The sequence below is a fragment of the Nannobrachium achirus genome (genome assembly GCF_963921795.1).
Source record: "Nannobrachium achirus genome assembly, chromosome: 1".
NCBI lineage: Eukaryota > Metazoa > Chordata > Actinopteri > Myctophiformes > Myctophidae > Nannobrachium > Nannobrachium achirus.
Genome location: NC_137810.1, coordinates 45,619,973 through 45,638,990, shown reverse-complemented (window position 1 = coordinate 45,638,990; position 19,018 = coordinate 45,619,973). Strand labels below are relative to the sequence as shown.

Below are 19,018 nucleotides of genomic sequence, written 5' to 3'. Positions count from 1 at the left end.
CTCTATTTTATTTTATCTTTATTTTCGCCTGGTGTTTTTATTAGGATGGGGGACAGCATGTGACACACAGTGTGATAGCATGTTTCAACAGAACAGAACATGATACACATCTATACAGTATGTAAGCAGCACTCAAATTATTTTTAATTGGTTCTTTAGGTTCAGTTTTATTGTCACACATATCCATACAGGTAAAGATACAATGAGGTGTGGTGTCAACCGGGAAAAAGTGAATGTTTGAAAAACAGGACATTTCACAGATATTAGTTAGACTCGGGAGTCGGGACACCCGGCTTGAAATCTCAAGCTGGGTTTCTCATACAAGAGAAAATTGTAAAGATTTGAGTAAAGATTTGAGTAATACATGAGATGTGAGATGAGTTTGCCTGTGAGCACTTATATGGTGTTTTTTGTTTTGTTTTGATGGTTATAAATGTTAACTCCTCTTTGAACTTCTAACACCCCCCCACACACACACACACACACACACACACACACACACACACACACACACACACACACACACACACACACACACACACACACACACACACACACACACACACACACACACACACACACACACACACACACACACACACACACACACACACACACACACACACACACACACACACACACACTTCTCTGGTATATTTTGCATCAAAGCTCCTGTGGTACTTGTTGATTATACTGCTGTTAAAATAAAGATGAGTGGAAGGTTGGCATTTTTAAATATGTTGTCAATGTCCATGTTACTATACACCTAGTCCTATATAGTTCACAAGGCACTTAATATATATTTGCATTATAGGGTCTACCCTACTACCAACTCGATGGTACATTTTATTTCCAGACCAAGTGAACTGTAACCAAGTCTGCTATCATAGATGCATTTTATTGAGTCTCACTTCAGCTTTCAAAAGTCAGACTTGTCAGCTTTCAAAAGTCAGACTTGATAAAATACATCTTGATCCAAGGTTACTATAATGACCAGCCCAAACACCAAGAGACAGATTTTTTCTTCCCCCACAGAGGCCTCAACAATGAGCCAATGAGTAACAAATACCCCAGCGTTGATTCATGCCATTTTATTGTACCATGTCCTTTCACACACATTCATACGAAGCTTACAACTCAAAATGATCATCATGACACTCAAAACTTGAGCAGAATATTGTATAGACAGACCGGGGGTCAAAACAGGACTTTCTGTTGTGGAATTAAATGTACATTGTCTCTCATGATCCCATCTTTGCTTGAGGGCCCCTATTGTTGTTTGTCTGTCTGTCTAGGGGGCCCTTTGTTGGTCTTTTTGCCTAATTTATGCTCCAGCTGTGAGCTTGTAGATCGGCTATTTTGGGCAACAATATATATGTACAGCAGCCATATTGGAGCGAAGTTGGGTCTCTTCTCACTTCCTCCAAACGTGTTAGCAATCATACTAATAAAGGCTCTGTTCCATTTCATGTGGCACAGTGGTTCTCAAACCTTTTATTTCAAGGACCCCCATAACTCTGAGTGTACAAATGGAACCAAATGGACCCTACGGGTACATTTGGTTCGTTCCATTTGTACACTCTCAGAGTTACACACCTTTTAAGAGGTCATTTGGAAAGGGGAAATCTCGCTCTTTCGAAACGACCATCATTTCGACAACGGAGCGTCGGAGGGTTAGCGACTCACCCCACGGAGGTTAGGGTTAGGGTCATTTGGAAACCCCCAAGGAACCATGAAGAGTCCCTGGAGGACACTCTGAGACCCATTGGTGTAGCAGAGCGTTTCCAGTGAGCCAAAGCGTACAGTATCAGCACCCCGAGTCTGTTTGACCAGAATGGAACAGAGTATTATTATTAGTATCACTGGTAACACCTGTGAAGGAAGTGAGAAGAGACCCGACTTCCCTCCAAAATGGTTGCTGTGCATACATCCTATTGAATGTTCAGAAGGATCACCACCACCACCACCATCATCACCAGTCGTCCGCGGCAGCCCTGTTCGAGTCCTCCTCGCCGGCCGCCACGGCGCAGTCCAGCCGCTGGACCCCCGGCAGAGCCTGGAGGTCCCGCTCGTTGAGCTTCTCCAGGAAGGAGGACAGCAGACGCTTGTTCAGGTGGTCCGTCAGGGTCCTCTCCTGCTCCGACGCCTCTTTTCGGACGTTCGTGTCCGTCTTCTCCTCGTCCTCCTCGCCGTCAGCCGGCTCTCGGTCGTCGCTCTGCGATGGATGAGGAGGACCATGATGGGGGGCCGCCGACTGGCTGTGGGACAGTGGTGGAAAAAAAGTAATGTTTTACTTCAGTAAAAGCAGCAGTACCACAAGCAGGCAAGCACACAACACTTTGTAGATTGGCCATTTTCAAATATAGCCCATGTATAAAATAGGGTTGAAGTGGTTAATGTACGTTTTGTAATATAATACAATATATATAATACAATACAATACATACATGTACATCTGCAAAGTAACTAGTGACAAAAGTTTTCGAATAATAGTACATTATTTTCCTCAGAGATGTAGTGAAGTAGAAATGACTATCTACTGCATAGTACTGTTCTATTCGTCTGTCATTCAATGTTATATGAGATACTTAAATGGTTTCCTGTGGAAATAAGCTTAGTCTTTTCTGCGATCTCCTTTTAGTAGACCTTGTACCAGTGAACTGTACCGTCATGAAACTGTACCTTTTCCTATGCAAACTTCTAATAAAGTCTTCAATCAATCAATCAAAATGGAAAGTGTTGAAAATTGGAAACACTCCAGTAGAGTACAAATAATAACCTCAAAATGTGTACTTCAGTTACAGTACTCGAGTAAATGTACTTAGATAATTTACACCACTGCTTTATCCTTAAGCACAGTACTTAAATGTACTTAGTTACTTTACACCACAGCTTAATATTTAAGTACAGTACTTGAGCAAATGCACCTAGTCACTTCACGCCACTGCTTTGTACTCAAGTACGGTAATAATTGAGTAAATGTACTGTAGTTACTTTATTACGCCACTGCTGCGGAAGGACAAGCCGTTCGAGGGTTCACCCTCCCCGGCGTGCCGCTCGGCGTCGGCGTCGCCGGTGGTGGTGTCCGCCGCCACGTCGGATAGGTTCGCCGCCTCCATTCGCGCTGCTATTAGCGTGGTCTGCAGGGCGGCATTTTGCAGTTCTTTGAGCCGTTTGCTGTGCGCGCTGGCCGGGTTGAGGCGGTCGGCCTGGGCGGCTTCGGTTCCAGGCTGGACGCTTTTGTCAGGCTCGCTCCCTCGCTCCATAATGCTGCCTTTTTACGTCATTGAGACGCGCGACGGTTGACTGTGAAATGGCGCCCCCCGCGGCCGCCCCTGCTTACTGCAGAGACTGAGAGGGAGGGGGTGATGATAAGGTGTGTGTGCTGCAGTGCTGCAGTGGTTCTCAAACATTTATTAATCCAGGGGTCTTCAACGTTTTCAGGTCAAGGACCACTTAGTTGAGAGAGAGATGAAGCAGGGACCCCCACAACCTGTTCATAGATTGATTCCATATAGTTTAATCGTTTGTCCGCACAAGTCTGCTCTTTTTCCCCTCTACACCAATGGAGACTTGAGTTCAATATTATATATATATATATATATATATATATATATATATATATATATATATATATATATATATATATATATATATATATATATTTGTATTTGTCGCATTCCTAAGACATTTTATTTTATTTTAGGGAAATGTATTGTAATCAAATTATTGTCTTAGGAATTAGGAATGTGACAAAAACCCCAAAATATTATTGAACTCAAGTCTTCATGGTGTGAGTAATCAATAGAAAGGTCAAAGGTCATTTGGGGGGTGAACTCCTTTTGGTGTATCAAAAGTAAAATACTCATTATGCAGAATGTCCGATATTCAACTTTTCAAAATGTAAAGCAATATTCTACTGTGTACAAATCTGGGGATGAAGCCATATAATTTGAGTGGACACTATCTACAAATAACTTATTTGTAAGTAGGCCTATATTTTTTTCACATTTAGGTTACAACCATATAACTTGTTGGTCAATTTATCTCCTATATACACTCATTATAATTGTCTATCCATTGTTTACTTTATTTGATTTGAATATAATCAAGTTATGTTCAATAGCTTTTTTGTTAATATGATCACTTATTGCAGGGCCTCTTAAAAAACAACCCGAACAGAACAGAACAGAACAGAACAGAACAGAACAGAACAGAACAGAACAGAACAGAACAGAACAGAATACAATGAAATGAATGAATGAATGAACGACCGTAGGAAAAAAGAAAGAAGAAAAATATATATATTTACTCGTGAGTCGTGAGCTCGTGACCCATAAATCGACCCAAAATGGGTCGCAACCCTACGTTTCACAAACACTGCTGCTGCTAGTAGGTCATCAGAGTGCGCCGCAGTCTTAAAGAGGAGGGGGTGGCCAGATGCCTCTTCGAAACAACAACATTTTGTCATTTAGGTATGACTATTGTTTCCTTTCTCATTAACTTATACATTTATACTTTCTCATATATGGATACCGAACAATTCTTCCATAATCCATACACAAGGAGGTTGAAATATCAGACGGCGAGTCGGTTTGAGAATAAATAAATAAATAACTGAAGACAACGTTGTTTATGTAGCTAACAGGCTAATGCCATCTAGCACTAGCTGGTTTCTGGTTTGCTAGTAGGTTGCAACGAGAATGAATGAGTGGTGCCTACTGTTGGGTGTAATTCGTTACGTTTCGCATCTCTGTCATCACTAGGCTCACTTATGGGTACAAGATAGGTGGGCACTGCTAGGGACATCTGGGCACCTCGATGTAAAATTGTCTATGTTGTCCAAAGTGTAAAAGATTATAAAATGTAAGTAAAGTATACATGATGTGAACATGCAGATCATTATTAGATTTAATTGTATCCTTCAACTTCTTGTTTTTGCAGCAATTGTTCAATGTTTAAGCATGTTCTAATCATGTATACTTTACTACAACACATATTAATTAATAATTAAGTAACACATCGATCATAATATAATCAGAGTTCATTGCCTTGTGGGGGACGTTTTGTCAGAATTCTACTTTTGCCATGGACTTACCAGAAACAGAGCTAGCCCTAAATGTATACGACTAGTGCCTCAAAGTGGGTTGAGGTGGGTCTGCGTTCCTTGAAGGTGTTCCAAATGGACCCCTACAGGACTAACCAAGTGGACAGTTCCGTTTTACACACTCAAGCGTTATGGGGGTCCTTGAAAAAAAATTGGTTTGAGAACCACTTACTGGCAGACTCCTAATTTGTGCCATAGTGTCATAGTAAATTAGTGTCATACATATTATTCTAAAGAAAACCTGGAGACTGACACTCAGTCAAGGTCTTATTAACCTCACGTTACCAGACTTTCCACCTCGGAGGTCTTATTATGATCATAATAAACATTATAATGTTAAAAACAAAATATAAAATTTGCCACCGACAACATCATGTCTTTTGTATTATGAATTGAGTTCAAAAGGACATGCAAACGAGCCATTGAGCTTTCTTTGGTTTAAATCCTTGTAGTAGAACTTGTATCAGTGAACTGTATTGTCCTGTCTTTTTTCCTATACAAAATTCCCATGATTGCCACCAAGGCCCCCACTAGTAACCACTGGCCCAGGACAATGTCATGTATCATTCCCCATGATGGAAAATAAATAATTTGATTCAATAACATGTAGGCCTACTCCTAACACCAACAGTTCTGTGCCTGTTTAACTGGTGAGGGCCCCTGCCCAGCTTGACAGCTGTCTGTCTGCCTGCCTAGAATCTAGCCTATTGCATTAGTGCCCGACCCACTTTGATGACCCTCAAAGTGGGTGAGTACAAGTGGGTCCATTCTTTGTATTTGTTACTAACAAATCTGCCCTGTTCAGCATTGTTTACGAAGCGTGAAAGCCAAACAGAATTGCCATGTTTAAACCCAGAATTAAATCCTTGTTAGCAATTGTGTGTGACACTTGATCGTCAATTAAAATGTCATGATCGTGATTCGTGACACTTGACACACTGTTGATGTTTGCTGTTCTTCTCAGCTGAAACACGTGGCCAGAGGAGGCATGCCCAAGAAGTTCCAGGGTGAGAACTCCAAGGCGGTCACAGCCAAAGCCCGCAAGGCCGAGGCCAAGGCTGTGGCCGACGCCAAGAAGAAGAAGGAGCAGGAAGATGCTATGTGGGAAGACAACGACAAGCATGTTATGAAGAAGGAGCAGAGGAAGGTACTGTAGGCTATTATTGAATCCGTAGGAGACGGTGGGGGAAGGAGCGCTTCTTTTCGGTTCACACGCGTCGGCAGGTTAGCTACTCACCAGCGTCAGGGTTACTGAGGTTAGGGTTTGGGTTAGGTTTAGGCATTAGAGGTTATTCAGGTTAACATTCAACAGCGTCGGCAGGTTAGCTACTCACCAGCGTCAGGGTAACTGAGGTTAGGGTTAGGGAGGGTTAGGTTTAGGCATAGAGGTTAATGTTCGGTCCAAGTGACAACAGCCGAGCGCTTCCGACCTCCGCTCCAGCCAATCACAAGCCGCGCCTTCTAATTTATTCAACCTCCTACAGAGGTCTCCTACAGATTCCATTATCGCGTACTGTAGTAGTAGTAAACCTTTATTTCAGTCCATTTAAAAGAGCAAACATGCAATTTAGTCGACAAGCTCACGCTATGAAGTGTGTGATCTCCTATTTTTTTTATATATCCAAAGTATAAAATATGGATGATGACGTTAAAATTATTGTGATGCTGTATTATATGTTTTTGCTAGGGTTGTTTAATTGTCATAACAACTAAATTGGGAGGTAAAAAGGGTTAAAAATAAATAATCGGCTACTCTAAATTTAAGAGCAAAACGGTGACGTGGTTTCTTTCTGAGCCAACCAATCACTGTTAAATAAACACCACACTGGGTTGTATAACTGTTTTTTTAAGCCTATCCAGAGAACAATGCAAAAAAAAAGAAAAAATATATACTTTGCCCTTTTTCTAGGATGATAAAGAGAAGAAGAGGTTAGAAGCTTTGGAGAGGAAGAAGGAGAATCAGAGGCTCCTGGATGAGGAGAGTGCGGCGCTTAGGGCCAGGGGACCCCCCAAGGAGATCCCTCTGGGTAAAGTGACCCGGGCACAGATCGAGGAGACGCTACGTATCGAGCAGGAGCAGCAGAAGGAGCAAACGACGACAGAGGCCAAACAGAAAGGTACAGAACCCCCAGTTTGATGTGCATTCATTTAGGCCAGTGGTTCTCAAACTTTGACATGTCAAGGACCCCCAAATTGATGTGTATTTAGCCGCGGACCCCCATCTGAATTTTGTGCCAAGAACCCCATACAAGATAAAAAAAAAAATAGATTATGTATAGTGGAACCTGGGTGTCCCCGGACCCCACTTTGAGAGCCCCCTGCATAAGACAACGGACCACCATAACTCTGAGAGTGGATAAATGGAACCAAATGAACCTGTTCCATTTTTACACTCTCAGAGTTACAGCCACCTAAGGTTCATTTGGTTACTACCGTAACTATCCGTTATTTATCTGGGAATCCACTGAAGGACCCCTGGTCCTTGGTGTCGGGGCAATTTTATTTTAATTTTTTCATAAAAAAACGACCTGGTTGATAATAAGCATAAGCTCGAAATGCAGCACAAAGTTTTGAGCTTGTTTATCTGGTACTTTTGCTATCTTTTTTATTTGAATCCTGAAAAGTAACAGTTTTGGAACATAATGAGGTTTCCACCGACAGAGACGATGTGCATTCGGCCATTTGATCTATCTTTCTTTATCTTTGGGGCCTACACTGTAATATCCTGTTAATTTAAATATGAGAGTGTACAGAGATTCTAGTAGAAAGTCTCAAGCCAACTACATGGCATACCTGCCAACCCTCCTGGATTTGGCAGTAGTCTCCTTGTTTTTGACCATTTCTCCTGCACGACTCGTGCCAGCATTTCTCCTGCTTTTGGGGGATTTCACCCTTTTTTGCGTGACAAGTAACCCATCTGTCAAAGTCCCACATAAGACCCCACTGATAAGAAATATTTCAGAAGTACTAGGAATTTGACAGTTGTACATACAGACAGTACTTTCTTCAATATTGTTTTTGTTGTTGTTAAATCTGCTTATTTCTGCTGCTACAATTCTTACCCTTGTGTACTTGTATATAAAATGCAACAATAGGAAATCTTCAATCTATAAGAGGAAGAGCATACTGGGACATAATATTCTCATTATCCTTTTGTGCGTAAGTGGTCATTGAAAGGTTGTTTACATGCAGTCCTACTGTGCTCGTTCCCACAGTACAGTAGTTACCAAGAGTTATACATTAACTTCACCAGTCTACACGTTGAATCTGTCATAATGGGCAAAACCAACACTCCTCAAAACAACAGGTTTGGGAATTGATAACGTGTAACCGGCAAGTGCGTGTGCAGTCTCAATATTTGTAAACAAATAATGCATGAATGCATATCGTAGTTGTCGGGTGGAATTTAAACCTTGTATGTCCAAAACTGTTCGTTTTGTATTCATCATTTTAAAAAGGTTTTAAAATAGTGAAAATAGCAGATCTACAGTGTGGGGCGTTGTGTGCCGGTAGATCTGCTCTTTTCACTAGTTTTGTGCGACAGCCTTGTTAGTTGTATGATGAAGCAGGGCTTTACTTTACGGGGAAAACAACGTACACATTTGAAACTACGATCTGTCAAAAGCATAAAACACAAAAAGCGCTAGAGAGCTTATTTCCATTGTGGCCCTTTGACCACTATTCCTGCCCATCGTCAGAGACTAGGGGTTCGAATCTCTGTGGTGGCTCCGGCTTGGTCGGACTTTCCGACACAAGGGTTACCAAACCTTTCAGGCTGCAATTTCAGGAGTGCGATCTCTTTTGCTGCACTAGCAACTACTGCAGGTTGGTCATGTTGCTTTTTGTTTTCTTACACAGAACCAACCCACCTGGACACTCCTCTGGAAGAGAATGTCAACAGGATTGTCCCTGACGAGGGCACAGAGGAGGCCAGAACGATAGAGGACGCTATCGCTGTCCTCAGGTAAATGTCAATGTCCACTGTGTGAACAGAAGCATCCGCTAAGGTTTGAGTATCTATTAAGGCCTGTTCACAGTTCACATTAGAGTGTTTTCATTTGAAATTATGCTGATCACACACTTATCGCCGGCTCTAAGGAGTTTGTGAGGTAGCTTGCTTATTTTTCCACTCGTTTTGTAGGAATACAAGATTTTATTTGTGTTGAATTTTATTTTGTTTGTTTATAAGTAAAATGTTCTCCAATAGAAACTCGTAATCGTGCCAAAGTCTGGCATCTGTTGGTCCATAAAACTAACACAAGACAGTGATGTTTTGAAATATTGTAATTGCACAAATGTAGCGTTTGCAAAATGAGCGTGCCAGTTTTAGAAATAACAGGTTTTATGTCATTTTGGTGGCGTATTACTTTTCCACCAGAACATATAGTAGGTTAATATGTACCGTACTTTGCAATAGAGACTCTAAACTTATTGTGTTTTTTCTATGTTTGGAACACCATAGAAAAATAACGTCCAAGTAAAATTTGGTCTGAAAATAACTGATAATAAGAGTATTGATAAAATACCGGACCAATAATCAGTATTGATAAGAGTGGTACTAATATAGTAACCTTCCTAATGATAACCCATCCCCCCTTCCAGCACGGGTCCTGAAGACCTCGACCGGCACCCGGAGCGCAGGATGAAAGCGGCTTACAACGCCTGGGAGGAGCTCAACATGCCCCGCGTCAAGATGGAGAACCCCGGCATGCGGCTGTCGCAGCTCAAGCAGATGCTCAAGAAAGAATGGGTGAAATCCCCCGAGAATCCCCTGAACCAGCGCTTTGCCTCCTACAACTCCAAGTGAACGGCACCCCTCACACACCCCCACCTCACCCACGAGCTCCAATTCAAATAACTAAAAACAGTCTACCTGTATGCACATTGGGGCCTTATCATGGAAATCGTTACGTCTAACAACTTCACCCTAGTATGAAAGTGTTGCTCACGAAGGCCCTCGCACGCCGCCACCCTTTCAGAGAGGAAGCGCCGTAAGTAGGGCTCAGTTTTGAAGTTGAACTTGTGTTTGATTCAAGGTTTAGTGAGAACCCCCCCCCCCCCCCCCACACACACACACACACACACACACACAGACAGCCAGTTGAGGTCCCTGTTGACTTTGATGATTTGTGTGTTAGCAGGCCCCTGCGATGAGAAATCTGAGTTTCATTTTTACATGATTTATTTTGGGCCCATAAGGGGAGGTGTGGAGAAGGATGTTTTGAGATTAAAGTAATTTATTGAAGTTCACAACCCCACTATTGGCATCTTATTCTTTTTTGTTTTGTTTTTTACATACAAGTATATATTTTTTAATATTTGAATAGGAGACTTTAAGGCGTTTGTGATTTGCATTTATATTTGAGATAATAGGCTCTGTGCGTAAATGTAGTACCGGGTTTCTGGAAGATTCTTGTCAGTTCAGTCTCTCATAGCTTTCATTTGAATGGCTCGTAAACACACTTGAACCGGAAACGCATGCTGATTCAAGGTTGTGCTTTATTGTGTATACAGGTACATAAGAGTAAAACGTATTTTCGTTTGGCTTCCTTCAGACAATTGCGGCAGCATAGATAATAATTAACATCAATATTAATGCTTCGAAAAATATATAAAAATACATTAAAATAAAAGTTTTGTCTGAGAGGAGCGCAAGATGAAGCAGCCGTATCTGTGGCCAACTTATCTGCTGTGTGCTTCAAATCTGCCACTGAGACAATCAAACAAATTCACGAGAATCTGGACTGGAACAAGGAATAGGCTCTATGCACAGCAGCAGCCATATTGGGAGGAAATTGGGCCCCTTGCTTACTTCCTTCACAGTCAGAGTCAGGTGTTAACCAATGAATCTAATGAAGGCTCTTTTCCGTTTAGTGTAGCTGTAGCACAGTGGTTCTCAAAGGCTTTGATTTCCCATACCCCCATAACTCTGAGATTGTACAAATACAGTACATTTGTACATTCTCAGAGTTACAGACCCATAAGGGGTCATTACTTGCGCCAGCAGAGCGCGCAAGTACTACCTTCGGTGCCGTCTGTTTTCGGCCGACAGGACAAAGGCAGGGCCTTCAGCCAATGAGAGAGCAGCGTTCTCCACGTCACCACCAACAAGTGTGACCTGATATAGATAACAAATCCTAAATTTGCACCTTGACAGAGTGACAACCTTCCCACCCACATACTGAACAGACAGCACTCATCACAGATCTCAGAACTTATGCGCTCTGCTGCAACACAAGTAGGCCATATATGGCCATGAGTGCACAAGGTGCAAGTTGTCCCTCAAAGACACTTTAAGACCTACTGGTGTATAGTATAGTGTTTCCAGTGAGCCAACATGCACAATATCAATCATTTTGACCAGAATGAACAGATCCTTCTTTAGTATAATTGATAACACCTGTGAAGGAAGTAAGGACATCTTTACAATAATATTGGCTGCTGTGCATAGAGCCTATTGGTACGGTAGGAAACCCGCTACTGCAGTTAATGCATATCTGTTGGCAGAGTCTCTGATCCAGAGCCACTTACAACAAGTACAATTATAAGCCCCTATGTTGTCCTTCGATGTGGAGAAATGGACAGAATCTCAGAATTGGGATGTGAGAGCAGATTCCATATGTATTAACCTATTTCAAAGGCCTTGAAAAACAGTAGTTCTCAAGATTTGTCAAAAACGCTCAAAAACTGCAGATGTAGTGAGCTTGTATATCTGCTGTTTTTGAATAGCCAACACTAACATCTAAAATGAAACGGATGCTTTCCTGGTTTTAATGACTTAACATGGAAGCTTGGTGGAGATTTGAGAGAGATTAGAATAATTTGTCAACATAATTAAGACTTTGAACTTAAGTACTTTGTCCGTGGACCACGTGTCTTTCTCCATAGCAGAAAGTCCTGTTGCATTTCCATGCTTTCCCTTGCATTCATGAGTGTACACTTCAATAAACATGCCGGCGTGAGCTTAAGAGAGTAACATGTCTAAAGCGTCTTTCAGACGGGCCGCGGTTGATGCGGGCGTTCTCGCTTGGATCAGCGGGGATCTCACTGCGGTGGAGACACAAACACAATCGCTCCGCGAGTAAAGAAAACGCCGGGCGATTTTACAAAGATGACCAAAGAAGTCCACAATCCAGCTCTTGCCGCCCACGAGCACATATGTGAACAAGCACGCGCGCGAGAATTTCACGGGGACTCCGCCCGCTCGCCTCTCCGCTCCTCAACTTCTCTGCACGTCCCAAATAATCGCCCGCCTCTCATTGAAAAGAAATTACTAAGGCGCGTCAACCGCCCGCTTCTGAAAGGTGCTTTAGAAAGAAACCAGCAACGGAGGTGCCACCAGATAAAGAAAATGAGCAAACAGTTCAGGGTACATTATTTGTACTGTTTGAAACACTTTGATTAAAGTGAACTCAAAATGCCATTTTGCTGTTGTTCTTATTGTTGTAGCTGATTATACAAACCTTGTTAAATCAAAAATGGGTACAAAGAATGCTTACAATAGGAGTGAACCCTTCACATCAAATGTAAATCGTCCTCCTACCTGAGTATTTGGCCAACCACAATTTTGGTTCCTATTGTAACAAAGATCTAGGTAAGGGGTCTTCAACAGTGGGTCCGTGATCCCTAGGAGGTCCTCAGAGTTACTACAGGGGGGCCTTTGTGTCATAGGGACTTCATTAAGATATCTTCTTATTTTTACATTAAAGGGATATTTCACTTTCAAATAAAATAATCATAAAAAATATATATGGATAAATAATTTGGAAAATCAAATTTTTCATTACTTTTTTCATTTATTTTTATATATTTCTTTTATGTTTCTTTTATTTGAAAGTGAAATATCCCTCGGGCGGCTGAGCTTCTAGTTGGTTAAATGTCTGAAAAAAAAAAAACAAAAAAAAAAACACATTTAACATGGATGTCTGAAAACACACATTTAACATACATGTAGCAGGGGTCCCTGCTTCATTTCGCTATGGGGTTCTTGAAAAACATTGAAGACCCCTAGTCTAGGTGGGTTGTGGAGTAGTGAATGTGTCAGATTTGTAGATTTACAGCCTCTTATTTAATTCATTATTAATAATCTCCCATTCTGGTGGCACACATTGAGATGTGATTTGTCACGTTTAATCGTATTTACATTTAACAGCTTGAACCGGCTGGCGTCCTTGCAAAGAATTATCCAAATTTCACTTGAAAATGGCAGAATCTACAAGTTCATCGAGATATGTCGTGAACTTAATAGATTGGCTATTTTCAAAACAATTGCCATTTTTGAAAAATGTGTTATTTTTTCTGGGATGTTCTTTTTGCATTTCTTTTTTAAATAGGGCTGAAGTGGTTAAGGTTGATAATGGGTTTTTATGAGTTGGGTTGCAGCCTTGTCTTTATGCCCAGCCATTTTATTACCGTTGATACTCATTATTATTATCCAGCTGTGGTGTGACTTGCAGGACAGTAGGCGCTGGTCCAGCCATAACTCTGCTATTTGGGATGCATAGTAGATATTAAACCATATCAACTGACATAACAAATGAAAAGGCAGAAATTATAAATAAGCCATCTGTGAAAAGTTCACTGCTTTCGAGCAAAATTACTCCGTTTGTTGTTTGTTAAAAGCTTACCCTGCCCTTCCCCAAAAGTGTTTAAAAGATTATTTTTGAACAACACTGCTGTGCGACAAAGTATACAATGGGGCTTAAACAAAACGATTACATTCGGTATAAAGAATTTGTATAAAAACATAGAAGGCATTTTAAAAAGTGCTTCTCAATTATACAATTACTAATCAATGAAGTAATGAGCAGAATAACGTTATTGATGAATTGAACATTTTGTGGACATTGTTTTGTAGTACAGCTGTACAACACACCAACTGAATGAAACACAAAAAACTCAGTACATTAGTAAACATTAAACACTCAAAACAACTGGACAAACAACAGTGCAACAAACAGCGATAACATATATGCAGTTCACACTACAATTCACCGTTGGCCTGCTTCATCAGACTGAAGCATGGAAGCTAGGAAGTCGACTCAGAGAGTGCGGGGTTTATAGTCTGGAGCCAGGCTAATTCATGGTAGTAACTATGAAGAAGATATTCCATAGTTGCAGCCGCAATTTCTGCAAACCGCGTCCGTTTTAAAGTATAGGTTAATTGCGGCACCCGCCGCACCCCTACTCGGTAAGTTTGCTTTAGCACCATCTCCTTTCACCATTTTTAAACATTTAACCACGCCCACCTGGGCGAAACACCAAATAAAGAGAGAGAGAGAGAGAGAGAGAGTCCAGTAATTAATGAGCTGGTGTGGGAGGGAGCTGCCGAGTGATGTCAGCGGTTACAAAGGTTTTCTCCAGCACAGCAACATTCACACACACACACACACACACACGCACACACACACACACGCACACGCACACGCACACGCACACGCACACACACACACACACACACACACACACACACCTGCTGAGCCAGCAGTCTGTCTGCTGCCAGCAGGACAGAGGAGGTCCTGGGATGAACTGTAGCCCAGTGGTTGTGGTTCCCAAACCTTTAAGCTCCAGACACCAACAGAGACATGTGAAAATAGACGATCTACAAAGTTTTCACTACTTATAATAATTATACATTTTTGAGCGGTGCTAACCGCTCCTACATCTGGCTTTGTCTGTGTGTACGTATGTCCCGCTTCTGCATGTACGTACTGTATGTCCCCTGGTTACACATCGGTACTTCGGAACATCACTATTCCGACCACCCAAACCTAACCCTAACCTCAGTAAAAACTAATGCTGGTGAATGCTAACCTGGTGAAATGCTAACCTGCCGACACTGGTGAATGCTAACCTGGTTTCGGAATGGGGATGTTTCGGAATGGAGAACTGCCCCCATGCCCCATCCCACATTGGCCAAGCTTTGCGGGACGCTTAATGAAAGTAACTCAGAAATAGCACCGCTCACTTCACACTGGGTGCGATTTATTTTCTAATTCATGGAATATCTAAAACACAAATGGGTTTTCAACGCTCACTACAAAATTGTTCCAGTTTTGGTGTAAACATGCTCACCTAACCAATCAGAAAACATGAACGACAAATGCATTGCATGTCTGAATTCAACGCTGAGGCTGTTGTTTCTCAATCAGTCGTCATGGTCCCTTTATGTAAAGGCCACTTTTAACCGCACAGATTCGGCGGCGGAAGGCGGCGGAAAGCGTCTGTTGCCGAACGGGAGCTCATCGTCAGGTTTTCGGCAGCGGGTCGGGAACCTTATCGACCGAAAACTGGAAAACTGGACTTGCTCAGTTTTGTTCAGTCGCCCCTCGCCGTCGGTAAGATTGAGGGAGTTGTAGAATAGTTTACTACTGCTCCAAAACCAAGCCAAAACAAGCCAGAGACATTTTCCCGTCGCATATTTTTACTAAATACCATATTCTCAATCTCAACTCTCAATTCCTATTCCAATCGGATCCAAAGCAAAGCTAGTAGTAGGCTAGTAATAGTCCATCAAGTGCCCGTGTTTTTCCTCCTCTGCACGGAGAACAGAGCTGCCTCCGGCCGGGTTAGGGTTGCCAGATTCTGTGAGTGAAATACGCGACCAGGTCTATGAAAATAAGCCCAAAAGCGTGACCAGTTTCACCTCTGAACTCTATTACATTAGTTATTTTATAAAATAATGTTGAAAGCAAGGCCAAATAAGCAACTACACTTCAGAAACAAGCCCAAACAAAAGCAACCCACATCTAGCAACATTATAGGAAAACAGGATCAACGTTGCTTATAAGGAGCAGACCTGGCACCACTGCCATACAGTAACTACAGTCGGCGTCGTCTGAAAAAAATAAAATAAAAAATAAGTGCTTAGTTTTTTGCAGTTCTTTGCAGTCTGTGTACAGTCAGAAGGAGTCTCCTGTAGGCTGTTTGGTGTGTAGACACCTTAACACCTACTGTATGGTGCGTATACATGTGGGCGTGCATCAATGGGTGGCCGTACGCGTGCATGACGAATGCGTGCATTGATTTAAGGGTCAATATATGTTTTGTTTTAAAAAAAGACACATGTTTTGGTTCCTGGTAGAATGTGTCCAGAGGGAGTCCTGTTGTGTGACAGACTCTGATTGAAGTCATATTAAGTCTTTGTACTGGATTCATCCAGGCGCTCAGATGTTTAGAAATAAAAAGGTCACGTTGTGTCGTGTCGGAGCAGATCAAGAGTGTCTGGAGGAGTCCTTTGAACTACAGAGCATCAATGACAAGTTCCTCCAACCTCTTTATCTGCAGCCCCCCCACCCCCCCCCCCCCCCCCGCCACACTCACCAACCCACCAATCTTCTATATAGACAGAGCTGTCTCTCTCTCGCTTTCTCTTTCAGACTATGTGTCTGTCTGATCTTTTTATAACCACATTATTAAACAAGAAAAAAAAAATGTTACTGTTAAGTAAAAGGCCTGGATTCCAATTTTACTTGAGCAAACAAGAGCTTGTAGATCGGCTATTTTCAAATAGAAATAGCCAAATGTTTAAAAAAAAATAAGAAAAAAAAATGGTTATGTATGTTTTGTAATCAACATTACCAAAGCTGTCAAATGATTGTAGTGGAGTAAAACAGTAACAACATTTGCCTGTGAGATGTAGATGGAGTAGAAGTTTAAAGCATAAAATAAATTGACACACACAAGTAAAGTAAAAGCACCACCATTTTACCTTGTAAGTTCTGTATTTGAGTAAATGTACTTAGTTACTTTCCACCACTGCTTTTTTCCCTCCCTTTCTTGCATCTGCTCTGCACCCTGATGCTTTGACCCCTCCCACCCCTCCATGTCCTATTTGCATGTCGTTTCAGTCGGGTGGGAAGTGCATTATGTCCAAAACTGTTACTGACAGCAATGATGTCCGCCTTCTAAAGGCTGCCGCCACAGTCGGCTGGCAGCTGCCTCTTCTTTATTCGTCGGGTCTTTGAATTCTAATCGCACAGCAGCTCTGCTCCTCCTCTAAATACAGGGGGGGGGGGGTGTGGAGGGGGGTCCAAACCCCCCCCCCCTGTCCATCATGTCCTGCAGCACCACAGTCTCCTCTCAACACTCTACTCTGGCTAACACCACTTCCTGTTTAATTGTAGCTGTCCACTTCTGTAAGTTTGGAAGGAAAAAAAAGGTAAGAATAATATTTGCTATATTATTATTATTATTATTGAAATCTTTTTCTGCCTTTATTTATAGTTGTGATGGAAGTGTGTGTCATCTAAAGTCTAAATTGTAACATTTAAACCAGGGGTCCTCAACGTTTTCAGGCCAAGGAGCTAGTTGAGAGAGAGATGAAGCAGGGACCCCCCACAATCTTTTCATAGATACTATTATAGTTTAATAGTTTGACAGCACAATTATCAGTGTATTTTGGATTCATGTTGATTTGTGTTTTCAGATATTTAACCACTTGAACCGTCAATACTTAATAAACTTGACCTTTCTCTCTGTACTTAGTCTGCTCTTTTTCCCCTCTACACCAAAGCTCTTTGCCAAAAATAGCCGATCTACAAGCTCACAACGCCTCGAGGCATTGTGATTTTTGGCTAAAGTTCTCAGAATATGGACGCTAGGGTTCAAGTGGTTAATATAAAAAAGGAGAAGAAAATGTTTCTATCACTCAAAGATTTGGAGGACCCCCTGTAGTAACTCTGGGGACCCCCTGTTGAAGACCCCTGATTTAAACAATTTAAACCCTATATAATTGACTGGGGTCACCCTGGTCTCTATGTTGGTAGTTTTGTTACCCTCCCCTTTTTCCCCTCTACACCAAATTTCTTTGCTGGAAATAAATGATCTACAAGCGAAGTGCACAACATAGCACATTTGACACATTGTGATTTAGTTGTGTTTCCCAGAACGTTCATTTGCTTTCTCAGAATGTTCACCTATTATGCGATATTACATGACATGACCAGAATAGAGTTTGCTGTGTGTTTGGAAATACATTTTTAAAACACAGCAGTGCAGTACCTGTAACGAACAATTGTGTAGTCTGTCAATTGTTTTGTTATTTTAACATTTATTTTAGACCATAAAATTATAGTAAAATGTGGTAATTAGGGTAAAATAATTATGGTAAATACTCATCACAAGTCGTTTTCAGCCAAACAGCTCTTGAAATGGTCAAACGTGTTTACTCGCCAGACCAGTCACAAACAACTTGACAATTTTCAATATGCAACAGAGTTGAGCGTTCACATTTCTTGTGTCAGCACATTTTTACATGCAAAATGTACATGTGGTTCCAATCAACCCACATGTTGAGAACCAATGTTCTGTAACAGTGGTTTTCAACCCTTTTCACATCAAGGTCCATTATTTATTCTGCATTTGAGCCACAGACCACCATTTGATGATATTTAGCCTCTCAGACTGAAAACCTGTGGTACCGGTACCATAGGAGAGATGACAGGCAAACATCGATCAAAATAACAAATATTGTGTAGATTACTTGTAAATTAAGTAATGCAGATGGTTTACCATAATTTAACTCTTGAGAGCATAACATTAAACCAAATGGATTTAATTTTACACTCTCAAGAGTTAAAGATCTTATTAATTAGATCTAGGTAATAAAGGTCCATTTGGCTACCAACTCTCCATCATTTAGCTCCGGACCACAGGTTGAGAACCAGTGTTCTATAACATCAGGGGGTCAGCTGCTAATGACAGACCACTGTTCGTTCACTGACAGCTGGACACAGAGACCAAGATAAACCAAATACACTCCCTTTTCTCCCTATACACATACAGTACACTCACAGACAAATTGACTCTGAGGATTGTGTCACAAACAAAGTCTTTCACAAAAAATATATCAATAACATCAAGCTGTGCTTGTGCATGCTTATATAAGTGATTGAAATGTAAAAGTACAAT

General features: G+C 41.5%; 2 protein-coding genes across 2 annotated transcripts; one reads left to right on the top strand and one right to left on the bottom strand.

Annotated features, from left to right (window-relative positions):
- Positions 1–160: 160 nt before the first annotated feature.
- LOC308288201 (uncharacterized protein) lies at positions 161–3,266 on the bottom strand (the record flags this gene model as incomplete). Its single annotated transcript, XM_080729572.1, has 2 exons — positions 161–2,258; positions 2,995–3,266. The coding sequence occupies 2 exons, from the start codon at positions 3,264–3,266 to the stop codon at positions 1,973–1,975; spliced, it is 558 nt and encodes a 185-aa protein (XP_080585698.1). The 3' UTR covers positions 161–1,972.
- A 1,134-nt stretch (positions 3,267–4,400) lies between these two features.
- On the top strand, positions 4,401–12,530 carry ccdc124 (coiled-coil domain containing 124). Its single transcript, XM_080724302.1, has 5 exons — positions 4,401–4,475; positions 6,072–6,254; positions 7,017–7,224; positions 8,966–9,071; positions 9,710–12,530. Exons 2-5 carry the CDS (start codon positions 6,096–6,098, stop codon positions 9,912–9,914), a joined length of 678 nt encoding a protein of 225 aa, XP_080580428.1. The 5' UTR covers positions 4,401–4,475; positions 6,072–6,095; the 3' UTR covers positions 9,915–12,530.
- Positions 12,531–19,018: the final 6,488 nt, after the last annotated feature.